The sequence below is a fragment of the Elephantulus edwardii genome, unplaced genomic scaffold (assembly GCF_000299155.1).
Source record: "Elephantulus edwardii isolate Elephantulus edwardi_28Jun2011 unplaced genomic scaffold, EleEdw1.0 scaffold00191, whole genome shotgun sequence".
Taxonomy (NCBI): domain Eukaryota; kingdom Metazoa; phylum Chordata; class Mammalia; order Macroscelidea; family Macroscelididae; genus Elephantulus; species Elephantulus edwardii.
The window spans coordinates 4,422,315-4,442,578 of record NW_006399941.1 but is presented as its reverse complement, the minus strand read 5'-3'; the positions used below and the strand labels follow the sequence as shown (position 1 = coordinate 4,442,578).

Sequence of the window (20,264 nt, the reverse complement as noted above, 5' to 3'; positions counted from 1 at the left end):
AAAATAAACAACCTAAATTTTAAAAAAAAAGTAAAACAAAAACAAAACAAAAACACAGCAAACGGTATATTCACACACTGGAATGCTACTCTGCATTGAAAAACAAGGAACTCATGCAATATTATTCAAAATGGGTGACCCTGGAGGACATTATGCTGAGTGAAATATCTCAGTCACAAAATGACAAATATTGCATGGTGCCACTGTTATAAAACAGGACTGACATCGGGGTTGGGGTAAGACTGAGAAAAACTGGATAAATTATGTATACTGCTTTGAAACAGATGAGGGAGAGAACAATTTAAAAGTGATATATGATAGGGTAATATGGTTATCACAAGAGTCAAGAATTAAGGTTGCATAGTGGAGTGTACTTGGGGCGGTGGAGGGAGGGTGCTGGGGCATTGTATACCAATGAAAGAATTTTTCTTTTACTTTTCAAAGAGAGGAGTGAGGAGGGGTGGGCAGGGAGAAAAGTGCAACAAAGAATGAATGGAAATCCAAAATCTCTGTAAATGTTCAGTAAAATTAACAAAACAAAATTTAAAAAAAAAAGAAAAAAGAATCAAATCTGTTTTGGATGAGGTGCAGCCAGGGTGCTCCTTAGAGGCAAGGATGGTGAAATTTAGGAATAAGTCCTTGGAAAAAGAGATTATGCTTGAAAAAGTGGAGGGTCCTCACAAAGGAGATAGGTCATTAAGCGGCTGGACCAACACAGATACTGTAACAATGGGCTTGAGCATCGTGGCCATCATGACAATGACACAGGTTAGGGTGGGGTTCAGATCTGTCCTTAAGGTGGCTATAAGCTGTGGTCAGCTCAATAGTGCCTATAGCAATGGCACTTCTCATTTATAGAATTGTTAATAGTACTCCACTGTGTGGAAATACCGTAGTTTTCTTTATCCATTGATCTATTGAAGGGCACTGGGGTTGTTTCCAAGTCTACTAGTAGAAAAAATATAAACATGAATGTTTTTAAACATTCTTTTTAAAAAAAGAGATATTAGAGAAGCTGGCACCCAGCACACTGGCCTGTGTGGTTTTGTGTGACAGCCCAAGGGATGAAGTTAGATGCCACCGGCTGTCATTGAATTGATTCTGATTCATGGGTACTGTCTGTTATAAAGAGTAGAAACGTGTTCTGTTCGATAGTGCTTTCTTGACTATGACTGTTCAGAAACATCTCCAGGCCCTTCTTGTGCTTCTAGTAAATTCAAACCACCAACCATTCTGTTTCACATAAGCACAATCAAGTTTTCTGGGATTCCCATTCTCCTCAAAGTCAACCAGTTTGTTGTGATCCACACAGTCAAATGCCTTTGCATAGTCAATGAAACTTAGATAGATATCCTTCTGATTCTCTTTGCTTTCTCCCACAATCCATCTCACGTTGACGGTAATGACTGTACTGTCACGGCCTCTTTGAAACCCAGCCTGTATTTCTGGTAGTTCTCTGTCAATGTACTGTTCCAGTCATTTCTGGATAATTTTCAGTAGGATTTTGCTTGAGTGTGACAAGAGTGATATTTTCCAATAATTTCCACACTCTGTCAAGTCACCTTTTTTTTGGAATGGCAATAAATATTGATCTCTTCCAATCAGTTGGCCAGCTATTTCTCCTCGAGATTTCTTGGCACAACCTGGTGCCAAGAACATGTCTCAGAACAGAGCAGGGTACTGCATGGTTCAAAATCAGGAAGGGAGTGTGTCAGGGATGCATCCATACTTTTTAAATCTATATGCAGAAGAGATCATTGGGAAGGACCAGTCCTTGGATAGGAATGTCATGCTTGGGAGGGTGGAGGGACAGTGCAGGAGAGGAAGACCCTCTATGAGATGCATTCACTCAGTGACTGCGGTAATGGGAATCGGTGTGTCCTAGGCAGTAAGTTTGGCACAGGATAGAGCAGGGTTCAGAGCTGTTGTACATAGGGTCACTATGAGATGGCACATAACAACACCCATCAGAACCTATCCTATTTTTAGAGTCAGGGAGAAAATGAGTTTTAGAACAACTCAGAGAGACAATGGATGGTGCTGGCAGAAAATGCATCCTGTTGTTGGGGTTGGGCATTCCAACTGCCCCGGTACTAGGGCGGAGGTAGGCCTATGCCTGTAATGAATACAGACATAGAGAAGGGAGTGGCCACCCCCACTCAGTTGGTCCCGCAGGCATAGCACCATACTGTGTAGAACACTCGCATCAGCCTGTGAAGTTAACAGTTCTATCCCAGACAGAGGACCTGAACCTCAGAACATTTCTTTCTTACCCAGGGCTCCCACAAACCACTGACGGGAATAGAGGTCCCTCTAGCTCTGTCAGACAGCACAGCCTTCTACTGCATTATCGAGACTGACTGAGAACTAAACGGCTAGTGGATGGACAGTTCCCCAGAGATTCCCAAAAAGATCAGCCTGGTGGTTTGTTTCCAGAAAAAGCAGATCCTTGAAAACCCTCTGGAGCAGTGGGGACACACGGGGTCTCTGTGACGACTAAGAACTTCAGCAGTTAAGGAAAAGTGGATGAGAAGGGAAATGGGACTCTCTACTTAGGGGAGTCTTAGGGGATATTCTGATGGGGAGACTTGGAAATGGATCACAGTAATGACAGAACAACATGACAAGCATAACTAATATCGATGTGAAGAATGTTGAAAGGGCAAACAATTTATCAACTCAATTCATTGCCAGAAAGACTCCCAGCTGACCCTCCAGCAGATTTTCAGAGGCTGTAAATCTCACAGAGATTGTCAATGTTTCTCTCATGGAAGTATTGGTGGATTTAAACCTCCAGAGAGGTGCAGCCTTTGGAATAGCACACCACCAGAACTCTCTTGTTACATATATGTTTATCACAATTAAAATAATTAAGCAATTAAAATAAAAACATTGGTGTGTGCTTGCTCTTGTGCTCGCCCTCTCATTCTCCCCCTCTTCTCTCTCTTTCTCTCTCCCCCTTCATCTTTCTCCCCCTCTCTCCACCCCTTATCCCCCCTCCCTCCTCTTCCCCTCCCGTCTCCTCCCTTTCACCCTCATCTTCCCCCCCTCCTCAGTCTCTGTCTCCATCTCCATCTCCATCTCCATCTCCATCTTTATCTCTATCTCTATCTCCATTTCTTATCTCTCTGTCACTCATGAGGCCAGGCAGGCAAGGCCCTGGAGTTCCTAAAGTGTTGTGTGAAGCCCCAACCCAGCCCCCTCCCTTTCCCACTGTCACCTCCTCCTGTGCCTCCAAAGAATGGGGGTCTGAATGCCAGGGACTCAGGCATCTGCTTGCTTTTGCTCTCCATGCAGTGCTCCAGAAACTGCAGTGGGGGCTTCAAGATCCGCGAGATTCAGTGTGTGGACAGCCGGGACCACCGGAACCTGAGACCGTTTCACTGCCAGTTTCTGGCCGGGATTCCTCCCCCTTTGAGCATGAGCTGTAACCTGGAGCCCTGTGAGGAGTGGCAGGTGGAGCCCTGGGGCCAGGTAAGAATACTAGAACCTAGATGGCAGGAGACCAGGTTGCAGACAGACAGATGTCTACAAAAGACCAACATAGGGAATGCTTTCCTCCTCAAACAGGTTTGAAAAGACATTGAATAAATGAGGGGGAAACCCCATATTGATTTTCAAAGTTGGAATATTCTGAAAGCAGTTCATTCTTTTATTGGGCAGAAAGTGTTAATCAGTTTTAACTTCCTTGTGTCTGCTTCTTGGAAATTGTGAGGCCATTCTATCCTGTGCTATGACACTACTAAGAGTCAGTATGAACTGGCCAGCAGCAGGTTTGGTTTGTGCTTATAGGACCCCTCCCTAGACATGGTGACATGATGCCGTGGTGATACAGTTGACATGGTGCCAACAGTCACAATGATTTTTGCTGGCAGGGCTACTATGAAACAGCCCAGCTTTTTAAAAAGAGTATTTGATTCTTAGTGAATTATTTCCTTTTCTCGAGAGATAAAAATTCAACTTGCTGTTTTCAAATCAGTTCCAACTCATAGCAACTCTCGTTGGGCTCCTGAGGCTGTAAATCATGACAGGATGCCCCTCATTCTTCCAAGAATTCTTCCTGGAAACTTCACCAAAAAATGAGACATTATACTTTATAAATTATTCTGGTGAGCAAAAGCCAGACACATCTTGGGGGGGGGGGGAAGTATTCCACTTGAGGAGAGGAAACTTGTTAGCTCAAGTTGATTTTACAAAGGTTACAGCCAGTGCATCAGAGCCTTGAGCGGAGCCATCAGCTTCATCATATCTTGCATGGACAAATAGACCTCTGAGACTTTAAATAATGAGAAGAAAAACTGAATCTCATTTTAATAGCAGATGGACAAATTTGTATTACAATTGTATATTCCCTGTTTGTGTTGTCGGCTAATCAGAATAAAAAGAGCATCTGTGTTTTACAGTTTTGTTTCTCGATGTTTGTTCCAAAAGGCAAAGCTTTGATAATAGGGTGTCCATTCCAGAATGACCAGTAGTTTTGACTTGGAAGCAAAATTTTTCCTTTTGATACTGTGTTGACATTGAACTCTCGGGCTGCTTCTGATTTTCCTCCTTCTTTCATCCTTGAGATTTCTTTTTTCATCCTTTCTCTGTATTTAATCTTATTTTCACTTCTGCTAACTTAAAATGCCCAGAGTGCGCACTGTGAGGAATATGCAAGGATGCTGAAGAGCCACAGTTCTTTAAAACACTGCTCTCAAGTACTGTCTCTCATCCACTCTTATTGCTGTCAAGTTACAGCTGACTCATAGCTGCCCCTCCAGAGAGTTTTCAGAGACTGTAAGCTGCATGAGAGAAGATTGCTCGTCTTTCTCCCACAGGGTAGCTAGTGGGTTTGAACTGTTTGCCTTTGATTTGCCAACACACCTGCTTACCCACTAAGCCACTAGAGCTCCCTAGGGTGGGAAATGTTCTCCCCTTACCATTGAAATTGTCACCATGTGGTTTTCTCCCCAATCCTGTCCCTGTTCTGTGTCAGTGTTCCAAGTCCTGTGGAGGCGGAGTTCAGGAGAGAAGAGTGTCTTGTCCTGGAGGCTTCTGTGATTGGACAGAAAGGCCCATGCCCACTGCACCCTGCAACACACACCCTTGCTGTCACTGGGCCGTAGGGAGCTGGAACCCGGTAAGATACTGCTATAGTCCATCTCAGTTTACCTTTGCCTCTTAAAAAAGAAGACACATAAGAAAATACTATATCTGCTATTTTAAAACTAGTAACTTCATTATAAAAATATTCAGAAAAGCTACCCTAAGAGCACCTTCAAGCTAAGAATATCTCTGAAGTCTACTTGAAACCAAACAATTATTGCATGTACCTAGGAAAGTATGTCTTCCTTGAGCATTGTGCTCTTTTGAGATACGCATGTATTTAATTACATTCACAACAGCAACTCAAAAGATTAGACAGAAATATTTCAGGGACAATGAGTTTATGTTAATTAGGGAAAAAAAGCTCAACAATGGATGTTGAGAATGATTGCACAACTCAGGAATGCAACCATTGTCAGTGGATTGTAACGACCTGAAATGATGTGTGTTTTTGCTTCTATTTTGCTACTGGGACTCAGAGTCAATGGGAAGAGCCCCTCATAGGATCTTCTAACCCTTTGCCCAAATCTGACCCTTCTAAGGCTTATTTTTTAAGCCTCTACTGCTTACAGTATGGAGGCCCATGTGATTCTCTTCCTTTCTGCCATATTACCTGGGTGCACACTGCCCATGAGCCCCAGGTTAGAGGGGCGAAGAGGCATGTTGTATGAGGCATACTCAGGCCTTTGCTTCTCCCTGCACTGATGAGCCCACTCTCTCTCTCTCCAGTGTTATAGCTCGTTCCTCTGACTCTAGGAGGTTTTCAGCACAGAAATCTTGAGTCCACACAACTTGCTCCTCTTTACAACCTACTACTCACTCTTCATGGTAGTGAGTTTACCCTGACCCTCTGAGAGACTCTTGTAGAAACAAACTCTTTTTCAATCTTGTGGCCTAGTGCTCCCAACAGGGCCACAAAGTGTCCGGTGTCCTCAGCAGACCACAAGTAGGTTGGTTCTGTTGGTTAGATTTTAAAACCACTGTATCATATCTAACCAATCTCTTGCAAGATTGCCCCTAGATAATTGTTTTGTAGTAAATAAAAGACCATAGCTGGGAAATTCATAGAAAAGCAAGTAATTGCACTACAGCACAGTGCAGGGGGACCTTTCCAGGGTACTGAAAAACAGTAGTATCAGTCTGGAGACTAAGGTATACCTGATCCAGGCCACGGTCTTCACAGTTCTTGCTATGCATCAGAGAGTTGGACAATGACTAAGGATGATAGAATACCTTTGAGTTGTGGTGCTGAAGAAGAGTATTGAATATACCATGAACTGCTAAGAGAACAAAGAAGTTTGCCCTAGAGAGGGTGAAACCAGGCTGCACCTTGGAGGCAAGGATTTTGAAGCTCCATCTCATATACTTTGGGCGTGTTGTCAGGAAGGACCACTCTTTAGAGAAGGATATCATGTTTGGAAGGTTGAAGGGACAGCAGAGGAGAGGGAGCCCCTCAATGAGACAGATTGATTCATTGACTGGGATTATGGGGGTAGGTTTATCAGAGACCGTGAAGTTGGCTCAAGATAGAGCAGGATTCAGAGCTGTTGTACATAGGGTTGCTATGAGTCTCAGGCAACTCAACAGCCCACACCAACAACAATAGTGCAGGAAGATCTGTTACTACCTCAGGAAAAGCAAAAAGCAAATCTAATTTTATACAGTTGTCATGATTGTGAACTCAAGGTACTTCTGTGGTGTTTAGAATAGTGCTTGCTGTATATTATTAGTAACTGCAGAAAATTATTTAGTAAAAATGTTTACATCAGATGGTTTCTCTTCTGATGATAATGGAATCCAGTTTTCATCTATCTCATTTACAGATTATCCCAGAGCAAGCCTTGACTGTTCTTCTGTTGGACTCTGAGAATCAGCATTTCCAGAGATATTTAAATTAAAGAATTCCTTAAATTCTAATTGGACATGTATAAGACCATTGTTGTAGAATGAGCATGAAGTTCCAAGGTGGGGAGGGAGGAAGCAGAGGGGTAAGGATTGGGGGTTAACTGTAGGGTTTTCACAATTTGATGGATGGGGGGAGGTGAAGGAAATGGGAAAGATCTGGTGTAAAAACAATGTATATGAACTTTGTAAATAAACCAGTATAAAAGAAAACTTATTAAAAAAATTCTAGAACCCAATGTAATTGGGCTGTATTAAAAATAGATTTCTAAAAAAAAAAGAAAAAATAGATTTCTACAGAAATAATCTAATTGAACAGAACATCTAGGTTTGAATGAAGCTAGTGTGGAGAGACATTTGGAGCCTTAGACAGTAGCTTTTGCTAAAAGCCAACCAATTTTAATCCATGCTAACTTATGGTATACAGCATTGTACATGTTTAATTGAAACCAAAGTGGATATGAGTGCCAAGAGAAGGATTATTGTTAGTCACTATCAAATCAGCCTGTTGTCATGACAACCCTATGTACAACTGAACAAAATACTGCCCAGTCAATTGGGCAGAATTTCTTTTGGATCAGGCCACTGTGATCCACAGAGTTTTTATTTACTGATTTTCAAAAGGAGATCACCAGACATTTCTTCCTGGTCAATCTTAGACAGGACGTTCCCCTGAAACTTAGAGACAGGAGGTGGCTGCGCATGAAGGACATTAGCTGGGAGTCTAACTTGAGATTACATATAAAGGTAAAGAGTTCTACCCCTGAACCATCACTCCCCCTTGTAAGAGAAGATGTTCCTTTGTTTTAAAACTTCAACTCTCAGTGTTGCTGTTAGGTGCTGTTGAGTCAGCTCCTAGGTAAAGTGACCTCTGTACAACACAATACTGCCCTATCCTGTACCATCCCCACAATCACAGGTATACTAAACCCATGGCTTCAGCCACCGTGTCAGCCCATCTCCTTGAGCTTCTTCCTCTGATTTTTTATTTTTCCTGACCCTCCACTTTATAAAGCATGATGTCTTTCTCTTGTGACACAAAGTCTTGCCAGCCTTGCTTCCTAGGGCAGCCTGGCTGCACTTTTCTCAAAGGTGAGTAGTTTGCTCCTTGGCACTCCATGACATGCTGGGTATTCTTGGCCAACACCACAATTCAAAGGCATCAATTCTTCAGTCTTCACAGAACTACCACAAGGTAATGAACCCAAATAAGCAATTATGTTTCCTGTTTAATTTTCCAATTAAACAATGCAAATGTATGCCACTTCTTAATCAGAAGTCCCTTTAATTGAGTTTAAATGCATGAGCAGTGAACTCTTCTGTTCATTTTCATGCTTGCCTTGAAATTAGTTCTTAACATCTTAATGTGCACTGGCCGAGGGTGGGACTGAGTAAGGGGTGATTTCCATGACGTCAGCATCATACACTGGTTCTGCCTAGTTCTACCAGGACCTGCAAACCAGACCTTTAAAAGCAGACAGAGGAGAAGGAAGTCGTTTGGCCTTCATCTAGCTTATGGAACAGATGAGGAAACAAAGAGGTTCAGTGAATGTTCCAAGAAAGTATGCAGTGAATAAGAACAGCCCATAGCTTCTGAACGTCCCTCCATACTTGTTATCATATTCCAGCTTGATTAATTTCCCTTGATCCTCTCTCTGTCCCCTGCTGCACTCTTGTTATTATTGTTGTTGTGTATCATCAAGTTGACTACAATTCATAGTGAACCTATGAAAAATGACTCTGCACTCTGTCTTGTCCTGAGCCAACTTCACCATCTCCAACCCACCAGACCTCGTTGCTACAGTCACTGTGTCAGTGTATCTCGTTGAGGGTATTTCTGTCTTTACACTGACTCTGCACCTTTTCAAGCACAATGTCTTTCTACAAGGATTGGATTCACCTGATAACATATGCAAAGTATGTGAGACAGAGTTTCACTATCCTTGCCTCCAAGTAGAACCCTGATTTCATTTTCTCCAGGAAAGACCTATTTGTTCTCTTGGAACACTTTTCTTTAGCACCACAGTGTAAATGAATTGATTCTTCTTCTGTCATCCTTATTACTCTTGAGCTTCCATATGCATAGCAAGCAATTGAAAAGACTATGGCTTGGATCAGGCACACCTTAGGTTTTAGACTGACATCATTGCTCTTTGTCACTTTAGAGAGATCCTTGACAACAGATTTCTCCCAGTGCCACTTATCTTTTGATTTCCTGACTAGTGGTGCCCAGACCATTGATCTAAGTAAGATGAAATCATTAAATTTGGTCCTTTCGCCATCTGTCATGATGCTGCCTGTTGGCCCAGTGGTGAAGATTTCTGTTTATTTTATATTGGGGTGCAGTCCATGTTGAAGGCTATAGTCCTTCAATTTCTGCAGTAAGCACTTCAAGTCTTACTCACTTTTAGTGGGCATGGTTATGTCATCTGCACCCAAGTTCAGTTAGTTATATTTTTACTATTTGTTTTGTTTCCATACCAATGGAGAACCTGAGCTCAATTCATTGAATAGTTTTTAATAAAATTTCAAGTTTAATGATGAGAATTTACAGTTTTATGAGAATACAGTTATTTTATTACATAAACATGAAGCCCCAAGTTTCTCACCTTTAATTTATAAAGATCGGGAAAAAATAGAGCTGTAAATGTGAAGAAACATTTTGTGATGCTTCTCTTTTCCGTGTGTTGAAATTATAGCAACCACACATACAACAGAATGTAATGTGTGGTTCTGCGATCTCCTTACAATTGCTGTTGTTCATAAGCCCATTGTTATTGTGTCAACCATTTCACTGAGATTCTTCTTCTTTTGTGCTGACCCTCCACTTTATTAAGCTTGCTGTCCTTCTCCATGAGCTAGTCCTTCCTAACAACACACTCAATGTACTTAAGACCAAGTATTACTCATGGGTAGTTCCTTTGAAATTGTTCTTGCTTCTAAGGAGCATTCAGGCTATACTTCTTCAAAGACAAGTTTAAGTTCGTAGCATGTTTGACATTCTTTGCAAATACCACAGTTCAAGAACATCACTTTTTTCTTTGGTCTTTCTCATTCATTGTCTGGCATAAGTTTTTTTTAGATGCCTTCAAGTACTACTTATAGCAACACTATAAACAAGAGATCTGAAGCCTATCCTATCCTGTGCTGTCCTCATCATCTCTGACACACTCAAGTACGTTGTTGTTGTTGTCAATCCATCTCGTGGAGGGTTTCCCTCTACCTTTCCTAGCATTGATATCTCTTTCCAAAGCATAGCCTCTCCTAACAAGAGAAGAAGTATGAGAAAACAAGCTTTACTATCCTTGACTCCAGTGAACACTCTGGCTGCACGCTTTCCAAAATATATTTGTTTATTCCTTTGGCAGTCCATGGGATATTCATTACTGTTCTCCAAATCACAACTCAAAGACATCAATAATTTTTCTGTCCTCCTTAGTCATTGTCCAGCTCTCAGATGCATATCAAGTGACTGAAAAGACCATGGCTTGACTCAGACATACCTTAGCCTTCAAACTGACATTATTGCTCCTCAGTAATTTGGAGAGGTCCCTGACTGCAGACTTTTTGAATACAACATATCTCCTTATCTCCTGATTGTTGGTACCAAGTGTGTTGATTGAGGATCCAAGTAAGATTAAATTGTTGATGATTTCAATCTTTTTCTCCATCTATCATGATGTCCAGTGGTGAGATTTTGTACTCCTTGATCTTCTGCAGTAAATATTTCAAGTCTTCCTCACTTTCAGCAAGTAGGATTGTGCAAGCTCTTAATGAGTCTTTCTTCTATACTGATGACCCATTCATTTTCATAGATCCCAGCTTCTCAAATTATTTGTTCAGCATATAGATTGAATAGGTATGGAGAAAATATACAACACTGACACAAGAGACAATTGAAAATGCCATGTTATATGTTAGGTTCACCTTATTCCTCAAAGTATATCTTTGCCATTTAACATTTTAAAGAAATCTTTGAAAGGATATTTGTCATAGCAGTGCATAATTTCATTTCTCAGTTGCTGTTTGCATTGATGGTGGATCCAAGTAAAATTAAATCTATAACAATTTCTATATTTTATTCATTTGCAGCGAAGTTGCTTCATGGTCTAGTGGTGAGAGTTGTTCTTTGGTTTTCTTTTTGTTTTTTTGGTTTTTTTTTACTTAATGTGAAGTGTAATTCATACTGAAGGCTCTATGTATTCTTTGATCTTCATTATTATGTACTCTAAGTCCTCTTCACTTTCAGCAAGCAAGACTGTGTCATCTCTGTATCATAGGTAGTTAATGAATATTCCTCCAATCCTGGTGCAATATTGTTCATATAGTCCATTTTCTCAGATTATTTGCTCAGTATACAGATTGAAAAAGCATGATGACAAATCACCACCCTGACTCACCCTTTTCCTGATTTTAAACCACTCAGTGTCCCCTTGGCCAGTCAAACTATTGACCCTTGGCTTATGTACAGGTTCCACATGAGCTCTGAAAGTAGTATTCTGCTGATATTCATGTTCCACTTGCCAATGTTGTTGTTGTTGTTATGTGCTATCGAGTCTCTTGCAACTCATAGCGACCCTATGTACAACAGCCCTAAACTCTGCTCTGTCCTGTGCCAATCACACTGTCTCTGACACTCCCATCCCAATTATGCCAGTCACTGAATCAATCCACCTCATAGAGGGCCTTCCTCTCCTGTGCTGTCCCTCCACCATCCCAAGCATGATGTCCCTCTCTAGGGACCGGTCTCTCCTCACAACATGTCCAAAGTATGTTAGACAGAGCCTCAGAATCCTTGCCTCCAAGGAGCCACCTGGTTTAACCCTTTCCAGGACAAATCTGTTTTCCTAGCAGTCCATGGTATTCTCAATACTCTTCTCCAGCACCACAGCTCAAAGGTATCAATTCTCCTTCTATCCTCCTTGGTCATTGTCCAACTCTCTGATGCATAACAAGTGATTGCGAAGACCATGGCCTGTATCAGACATACCTTAGTCTCCAGAGAGACACCATTGCTCTTCAGTACTTTGGAGAGGTCCCTAACAGCAGACTTTCTCCCATGGCAATGCGCCTTTTAATATGTACTTGCCAATTGTTGTTGTTGTTGTTGTTGTTGTTTAATGCTGTTGAGTCGTAGACGACTCATAGCGACCCTATGAATGAACAGCCTGAACACTGTTCGTACATAGTTTCCAGAGGCAAGCCATTTTGGAAGTGGATGCCGGTCCTGTTTCCAGGCTTGATTTAGTCGGAAAGCTCCAGCCAACACTGTCCACCTTGGGTGCCCATTACCACAATTGGCACATCACTGTCACAGGCTTCAGCATCACAGCAACCACGAGTTACCTCTGTACAGCAATGTACAGACCAGTGCTATACCACCTAGAAGAATGTTTGACAGGAAGACATGATTCCTGCACTCCCACCACCATGCTCCTGCCTTCTGGCAAGGAGAGCTTCCCACGAGCCTGGGAAGGCGCCAGCCAAACCAGGAACAACATGACCGCTTCCTTCCCAGCTGCCTTGGGCTTAAGGCCGCCTCCTGGTTCAAACCCTAGGCTCAGGCTGGCTAGCCTCAGTCCAGGGACAGAGCAAACCTGCACATCAAACACATTCCCGGAAAAGCAGTCCGCTCCAAAAGCTTGCCACGATTCCTGCACTCCCACCACCACGCTCCTGCCTTCTGGCAAGGAGAGCTTCCAAAAAACAATGATTGGACAGGATGTAGGGCTTATTGAAAAACATCATTACTATCACATGCTTCAGTGTTCTGATGTGGCTGCCCAAATACCAATGGCATCGCAAATGGGTAGGAATGAGGAGGTCATCACCAAATAGAGAGGGGGAGAACACATACTCTCTAGAGAGCCTCTTAATAAATTGAGCTGAATTCAATCCATGCTGATACAATACAGAATTCTTATTAAATTTTTCTCACATTCTTTGGTCATATTGCTAGGAGAAGCTATTCCTGGAATCATCGTGCTTGGAAAGGTGAAGGGACAGCCTCAACCAGGTAGATTGACACAGTGACTCCAGCAGTAGATGTGAGTGTGCCAGAGATTGTGGGGTTGGCACAGGATAGGACAGGGTTCAGATCTGTTGTTCACAGGGTCACTATGAATCATGCTAGACTGGATGATGCCTAACAAGAACTTATCAAATTTGCATTTCCAAAGTATTGGTTCTCCAGTTCTCTTTATTGATTCTTTCAAGGAGGTTTCTGAAAACTCAGTGTTGCCCATTTTGCCAACAGTGGGAAACTTTTTGGTGTCTCCTAGTGATTCAGAAAAGAATTCTGACTCTCTGTGTCCCTCCTTTTTTCAGTGCACCATTTCCTGTGGAGGTGGCCTTCAGAAGAGGACTGTCCATTGTGTTTCCTCAGAGGACAATACAACTGAAGACCAAGAGGGCTGTCTGTGTGATCATGAACCCAAACCTCCAGAATTCCAAAAATGTAACCAGCAAGCCTGCAGGAAGAGTGCTGGTGGGTCAAGGGGTTTGCTTGAAATGGAAAGAGGGCTTTTCACAAAAAAGTTGCTCCTCATGGTTCCACGTGTAGCTAGTTTATGTTGCTTTTCCTGAGCAGAGACTTTTAATGCTAAGGAAACAAGCCAACTTGACTAAGAAAAATTTTCCCTCTATACCTTTTGGCTTTTTTACTCTAATTCCTTAAGGGATTATCTCACTCAATTTCCTATCTCTAAGCACATTCATACTGACGTCATCTCACCGGGATGAAAATTATTTCTACTTCTTCAAAGATTTCTGAGAGGTTCTCCAGCTTTTGTTAGGAGCCCAGACAAGTATAGAATGATCCTCTCTACCCATTTAAGTTTGTTTGCTTTGGTTTTTCTCAATGAATACAAACCTAGAGCAAAATTCAGAATCCATTCCAGTTCATTCACATTATAATGGCAAATCCTGTCCTGCTTTTAGATTGTAAGAACATTCTGAACATGTAAGTTATGGCTTTCAAATTATAGAAGTTTTTCTCTTTTAGTATTTAATTTTGAAAGTGTAATTTATTTTCAAATTGCTTTAGTCATAAAATTATTACATCATATTAATAAAATTCAAAGGGACCATAGTGCTGTAAACAGTTAAGTGCTTGGTTACTAACTGAAAGGTTATCAATATGAATCCAAGGGAGCTCTGGTAGCCTCGTGGTAGGAAGCTGTGATGCTACCTTGAAGGCATGTGCTGTGCTTTGAATCCACGAGCTGATCCAGAGTAGAAGGATGGGCAGTCTCTTCCTTTGCAATTAACTGCCTCTAAAAACCCGAAAGAGGGTCAACTATGGTTCTGACTTGATATTGCACAACAAAAACAAGTATCTCCATAGGAAAAAAAGGCCTGACAATCTTCTTCCATAAAAAAATTCCTTTTTTTCTCATTGCTGTTGAGTGGGAACCACCTCATAACTGACCCTCCAGTGAGTTTTTGGAGGCTGTAAATGGAATTGGAAGAGACAACCCAGCTCTGGTAACCTAGTAGTAAGGAGTTGCCTTGCCAACCCAAAGGCACACTGTTCAAGTCCACCAGCTGCTCCACTAGAGAAAAATGGGCAATTTACTTCTGGGTGATTTTAAAGCCTCTGAAAACCTAGTGGAATATCAGCTATGAATAAATTCTGACTCAATGGTGCATAACAAAAACAACTCCAACAGCGCAGCTGGTGGATTCAAAGAAAAGTACCACCTTTTGGGTTAGCGGCACAATTCTCATGGAGTACGGCACCAAAGTTCCTTATAAGATTGTTATGTTCCTTTGGGTGTGAACTGACTCATAGCTGACCCTCCAGTGGGTTTTCAGAGGCAGTAAATCACAAGGGAGAAGATTGCCCATCTTTATTCCTTGGAGACGTTTATGGATTCCAACCACGCACCTTTGGGGTCACAACTCCTCACCACTAAGCCAAGAGAGATTCCCTCATCTAAATATTATAACCTATAAAATCATATGGAGCAGTTCTACTCTGTCACATGGGGTCACAATGAATTTGATGATAAAAGCAATTTTTTAAAAATGTAAAACATTAAGACAAGTGAACAAGAAACTGCGTCAATTGAGGAAGCTGGTCACAGACTATGCATGCTGACCACAAAAGACAATAATAAACTTTAATAGAGACATGCCTCACTCAGGTAATAGACTCCCCCAAAGCTGAGCTTGACTAGAGAGGGCACACTGAGGTGCTGAGAGGGAGCTACCTGAGCCTCCCTTGGAGAGAAACTGCATCAGTTGAGGAAACTGATACCACCATCAGGCTGCACTCAGGAGAGATTTCCTCTGGGCTGTACTGGAGACCAAAGAGCACTTGAAGGAATTTAGAAAAGGTGAATTTTCCCACTGTACAGAATCAAAAGGACCTCTGGTACAGTGAGTTGCCCTCCTACATAAAGGGAACACTTTAAGCCTGCATCTAATCAATAACTTGATAAAGATAAAGAACTATCAACAATCTATGCAGACACAACAGAAATGGCCCAAAACATACTGAGGATGAATCTTACTTAATGTCAAAAAAGCAGCAAGGAGCTTTCATAATTGTGAAAAAACTAAACAAGCCTTCTCCTAAAAAAGCAGAATATATTGCAGACTCAATGAATACCCTAGAGATAGTGAGGCAGAAGAAATATATTGGCATGGAAGTATATGAACAGGTACTGAAAAAGGTACAAATGATGGAACAAAGAATGCAATCCATAAATGAATACTCTTGAGACAGGGAGCCAGAAGAAATATACTGATGTGGAGTTATATGATCAGCTACGGAAAAATATATAATGATGGAAGAACAAATGGAAGCCATAAATAGAGTGAATACCCTTGAGACAGAGAGCCAGAAGAAATATATTGATGAACAACTACTGAAGAAATTGCAAATGCTTGAAGAGAGAATTGAAAGCATAGATAAAGCAGTAGAAAATTTTTAAAAATCATCACATGATTGAGAGTCTATAGCCAAAACAGTACTGGAAATAACAGAAATGTATGAAAATGCAATCCAGAATGTCAATACCATAATGATAGATGTTTTCAATATATTGTTGTTGTTGATGATTGCTGTTGAGTAGAGCATGACTTATAGCAACCCTATGAACAAAAGACCTGAAGTCTTTCTATAACTATTGTCATTTCTCAAAGTTCATAAAATTACCAGATGGGAAAGTGGGGAAAAGCTGAATAGAAAAGAGAGTCGGTGAGCTGGAAGAAAATATACTAGAATGGAAACATACTAGAAGAAAAAACCAGAGAGGACATAGAAGGAAAATAAAGAAAATGTTTGAGCAATGTGAGATAACATCAAAGGAACAACATACTCGTGATCAGAAAACCAAAACATGATAGGGGTAGGTAGGACACTGAGAAAATTATGAAAGAAGAAAATTTCCCAGGTGTCATGAAGAATGAAGAAATCCATATTCAAAATGCTCAGCAAAAATATCAAAATTCCATATGACCCAGTTATTTCACTGCCTGGAATATACCTTGAGAAAATGAGAATTGAGGCACAAATAGAGACTTGTACGCCAATGTTCATAGCAGCATTATTCACCATCTCAAGAACGTGGAAACAGCCCAAATGTCCAACCACAATCAAATGGATTGAAAAATTATAGTACATTCACACAATGGAATAGTACTTAGCACACCAGGACTATGATTTTGTAAATCACAATCTAACTTGGTAGAGACTGGAAAGCATTTATGCTAAGTGAGCTCAGTCCATTAAGGACAAATACCGTATAAGACCATTATTGTAGAACGTGTATGAGGATCCAAGGAGTGGGGGTGGGGGATGTGGAAAGAGAGGGGTGAGAATGGGGAAGGTTAAATAGGATCACACAATTTGATGGGTAGAAGGAGGGGTTAGTAAAGAAAATGGGAAAGATCTGGTGTGAAAAACAATGTATACGAGCTTTGTAAGTAAACCAGTATAAAATAAAAATTTTATTTAAATATATAAAAATAGAAGCTCCACAAGCCCCAAACAGACTAGACCCCCCCAAAAAAAATCAAGACATATCATAGCTGATATTATAGCTTCACTGACCCGCCTTATTTCCAAACATGAGGTCTCTCCTAGCTAGATGTCCAAAATAATAAAGATGAAGCTTTGCCACCTTTGACTCCAAGGAGCACCCTGGCTGCACTTTTCCCAATACTTATCTGTCCATGGCATGTTTAATACTCTTTGGCCATCCATGGGATGTTCAATACTCTTCTCCAACACTAAGGCATCAATTCTTCTGTCATCCTTACTCATTCCCCAGCTATCTGATGCATAACAGGTGGTCGAGAAGACAATGGCCTGAATTAGACACACCTTAGTCTTCAAACTGACATCTTCCCCCCCACCCCCGCCCCAGCATTTTGGAGATGTCCCTGAGAGTGGATTTGCCCAATGCAATACTTCTGGTTTCTAATGGCTGGTACCAGGAGTGTTGATTGTTCATTCAAGCAAGATGCAGTCACTGACAGCTTCAATCCTTTGTCCATCTATCATAATCTTGACTGTTGGTCCTGTAGTGAGACCTTTGTTTTCTTGATGCTGAGAGGTAATCCTACCAAAATCTATACTCCTTGATCTGCAGCAGGCATTTCATATCCTCTTCATTTTCGGCAAGCAAAGTTGTGTTATCTGTGTAACACAGGTCTTTGAGTCTTTCTGCCACATTCTTCTTCATACACTCTGGCTCTGCATATTTACTCAGCTTACAGATTGAATAACTATGAAGAAAGGATACAACCCTAATGCATACCCTTTTGGCATTCTCTGCATTCAGCCGGTATGCATCTGACTTCAGTAATAATAACCCTAGTGCCATATTCTCTTCTAAAATTAGCTTGAACATCTGGCAGTTTCCCTGTAAGTTTACTGCCCTAGCCAATTTTGAATGATCATCAGCAATATTTTTCTTACATGAGATATTAATGATATTGTTTGATAATGACTACATTCTGTTGGGTCACTTTTCTTGGAAATGGGGACAATTATGGATCTCTTCCAGTTAGTCACCCAGGTAGCTGTGCTCCAAGTTTCCTAGCACATCCAGGGCTGTGTTTTTTAGTTGACACAAGTTAATTGGTATTCCATTGATTACTGGGGATTTATTTTTTCCTAATGCCTTTGGTGCAACTTTAACTTCATCTTTCATCACCGTTGGCTCTAGTTCATACAGAACTTCTTGAAATTTTTCTGTTTTAGCTAACTCTTTTTAGTACAATGATTCTGTGTATCCCTTCCATCTTTCTAAATTTTTTATTTTATATTGGTTTGCTTACAAAGTTCACATACGTTGTGTTTCACACCCTTCCCTGTTCTTTTGACACTTACTAGAGCATTCAAGATTGTGCCCATAGCATCTCTTCGTATTGCAATTTGAGACTTGAATTTTTCTTTTCTTTATGCTTAAAAAAGTGCTGAGTTCTCTATTTATTCTCTGACTCCAGCTTTTCTCACATTTCATTCTAATTCTGCTTTATCTTTTCATGTTGACTTTGAAATCTTCCATTCAGCTGTTTTACTTTGGCATCACTTTTTGCTTTGGCTTCTTAACACTCTGATGCCGTTTTCATAGTCTCTTCTGACATCCATTTCTCATTTTCCTTTCTCCTCCTCCTTTGCAAAGACCTTTTGCTCTCTTCATGTCCTCCCATGCTGCTTCAAAAAAGCTCTAGAGATGATTCTTAAATTCAACTTGGATAGACTACAGATTGTATATTGGTTGTTATGGACTACTTTTTCTTTTCTTCAGCTTCAAATTGAACTTGCACATGAGTAATTTCACAATAAACACCTGGTCTTGTTTTGACTTGCAGATATTTTGCTTCTTCAGTCATTATTTCTACATATATAGTCAGTTTGATACTTGTGCAATCCATCAGGTGAACTCCATCTGTAAAGTCACCATTTGTGGGGTTTCTTTAATAAAAAAAAGATATTGAGCACACAAAATTTGATCATTTGATCTCTGGCCTGGTTTCTATCACCACATCCATACTTTGCAACTACAATTTCTTCCTTGTTGTTTCCAACATTTGCATTACAATCACATGGAATTAACATGTCTTGATAGCATATTTGGTCATTTTTGTATTGCAAACTTTTGTGGAAACATTTAATTTCTTCTGGCTTTAGTTATTGGTGCATATATTTGAGTAATAGTTGTAGTAACTAGTGTGTGTATGGATAATATTCCCTCACTCACACCATTGTACTTCAGGGTGAATCTTGAAATTGCCTTTATAACTATGAATGCAACACCATTTTCCTTCAGGCTTTTATTCCCAGCATGATAGATCATGTCATTGTCTAATTCAAAGACATCCACGGTTACCCATCTCAATTCACTGATGCCTAGAATGTCACTCTTTGTGTATGCCATTTAATTTTATGCAGCTTCCATAAGACAAATATAAATAATGTTCTGTGATATTTTTAAACATCACTTTTACTATTAAAAACTAGCTTTTGTAATAAAAAGTCATCAGTTGAAAATGGTTACATTTTGGAACTCGACAGGGTCAAGTTCAAGTTCCCCATAAAGAAGAATAAAGTAAACATCAGAAAAAGAAAGAGACTCCCTAGAAAGGGGCAGGCAGCTTTTGAAGATAAAACTAGGCCAGCAGCCTGATCGGCTACTTTCAGTGTCAGCCTAGCTGGACCACTTTACTGAATGGCTGTCTTAATTCTCTACTGCTCTTATAACAGACATCACAAGTGGAGGGCTTTAACAAACAGAAGCTTACTCTCTTATACTGTAGAAGGCTAAAAGTCCAAATTCGAGATTCTGGAAGACTTACTCTACTGATTCAGGAGGAAGGTCTTTTTCTCCATCATCTATAGGGCCAGGATCTTCTTATGTCTTGCCCTCACCTAGTATCAAAGATCACAGAGACTTTGGTCCAAAGAGCATATCATACTCCTGGTCTTCTTTCTTGGTGGTATTGAGGTCACCCCCTTGGCTCCTGTCCTCTCTTCTTTCATTTCACATGACAAAAGGTGTTACAAGCCACTCCCCAGGGAGACCCCCCTTTCACCAGATCAGATCCATGAAAACATTCTCTACTCACATACACTTTATAGCTTCTGAAAACTCGCTAAAGGATCAGCTATGGATTGGTTCCCAAGAAATGTATAAAAAACCAACAGGAAGAGACAGAGCAGGATTTGAAGCTATATAGTCTATATCCATGGCGTTCTGGGGAGAAGATGGGCAATCTCCTCCTGTTTGATTCACTGCTTTTGAAATCCACTAGAGTCA

General features: G+C 40.8%; 1 protein-coding gene across 1 annotated transcript in view; it reads left to right on the top strand.

Annotated features, from left to right (window-relative positions):
* ADAMTS12 (ADAM metallopeptidase with thrombospondin type 1 motif, 12) overlaps positions 1 to 20,264 on the top strand; it is a 680,205-nt gene that overhangs the window by 647,743 nt on the left and 12,198 nt on the right. Inside the window, exons 21-23 of the mRNA XM_006896807.1 lie at positions 3,298 to 3,474; positions 4,979 to 5,122; positions 13,318 to 13,477. Of these exons, the coding sequence (XP_006896869.1) occupies positions 3,298 to 3,474; positions 4,979 to 5,122; positions 13,318 to 13,477 (481 nt within the window). The remainder of the gene's footprint in view (positions 1 to 3,297; positions 3,475 to 4,978; positions 5,123 to 13,317; positions 13,478 to 20,264) is intronic.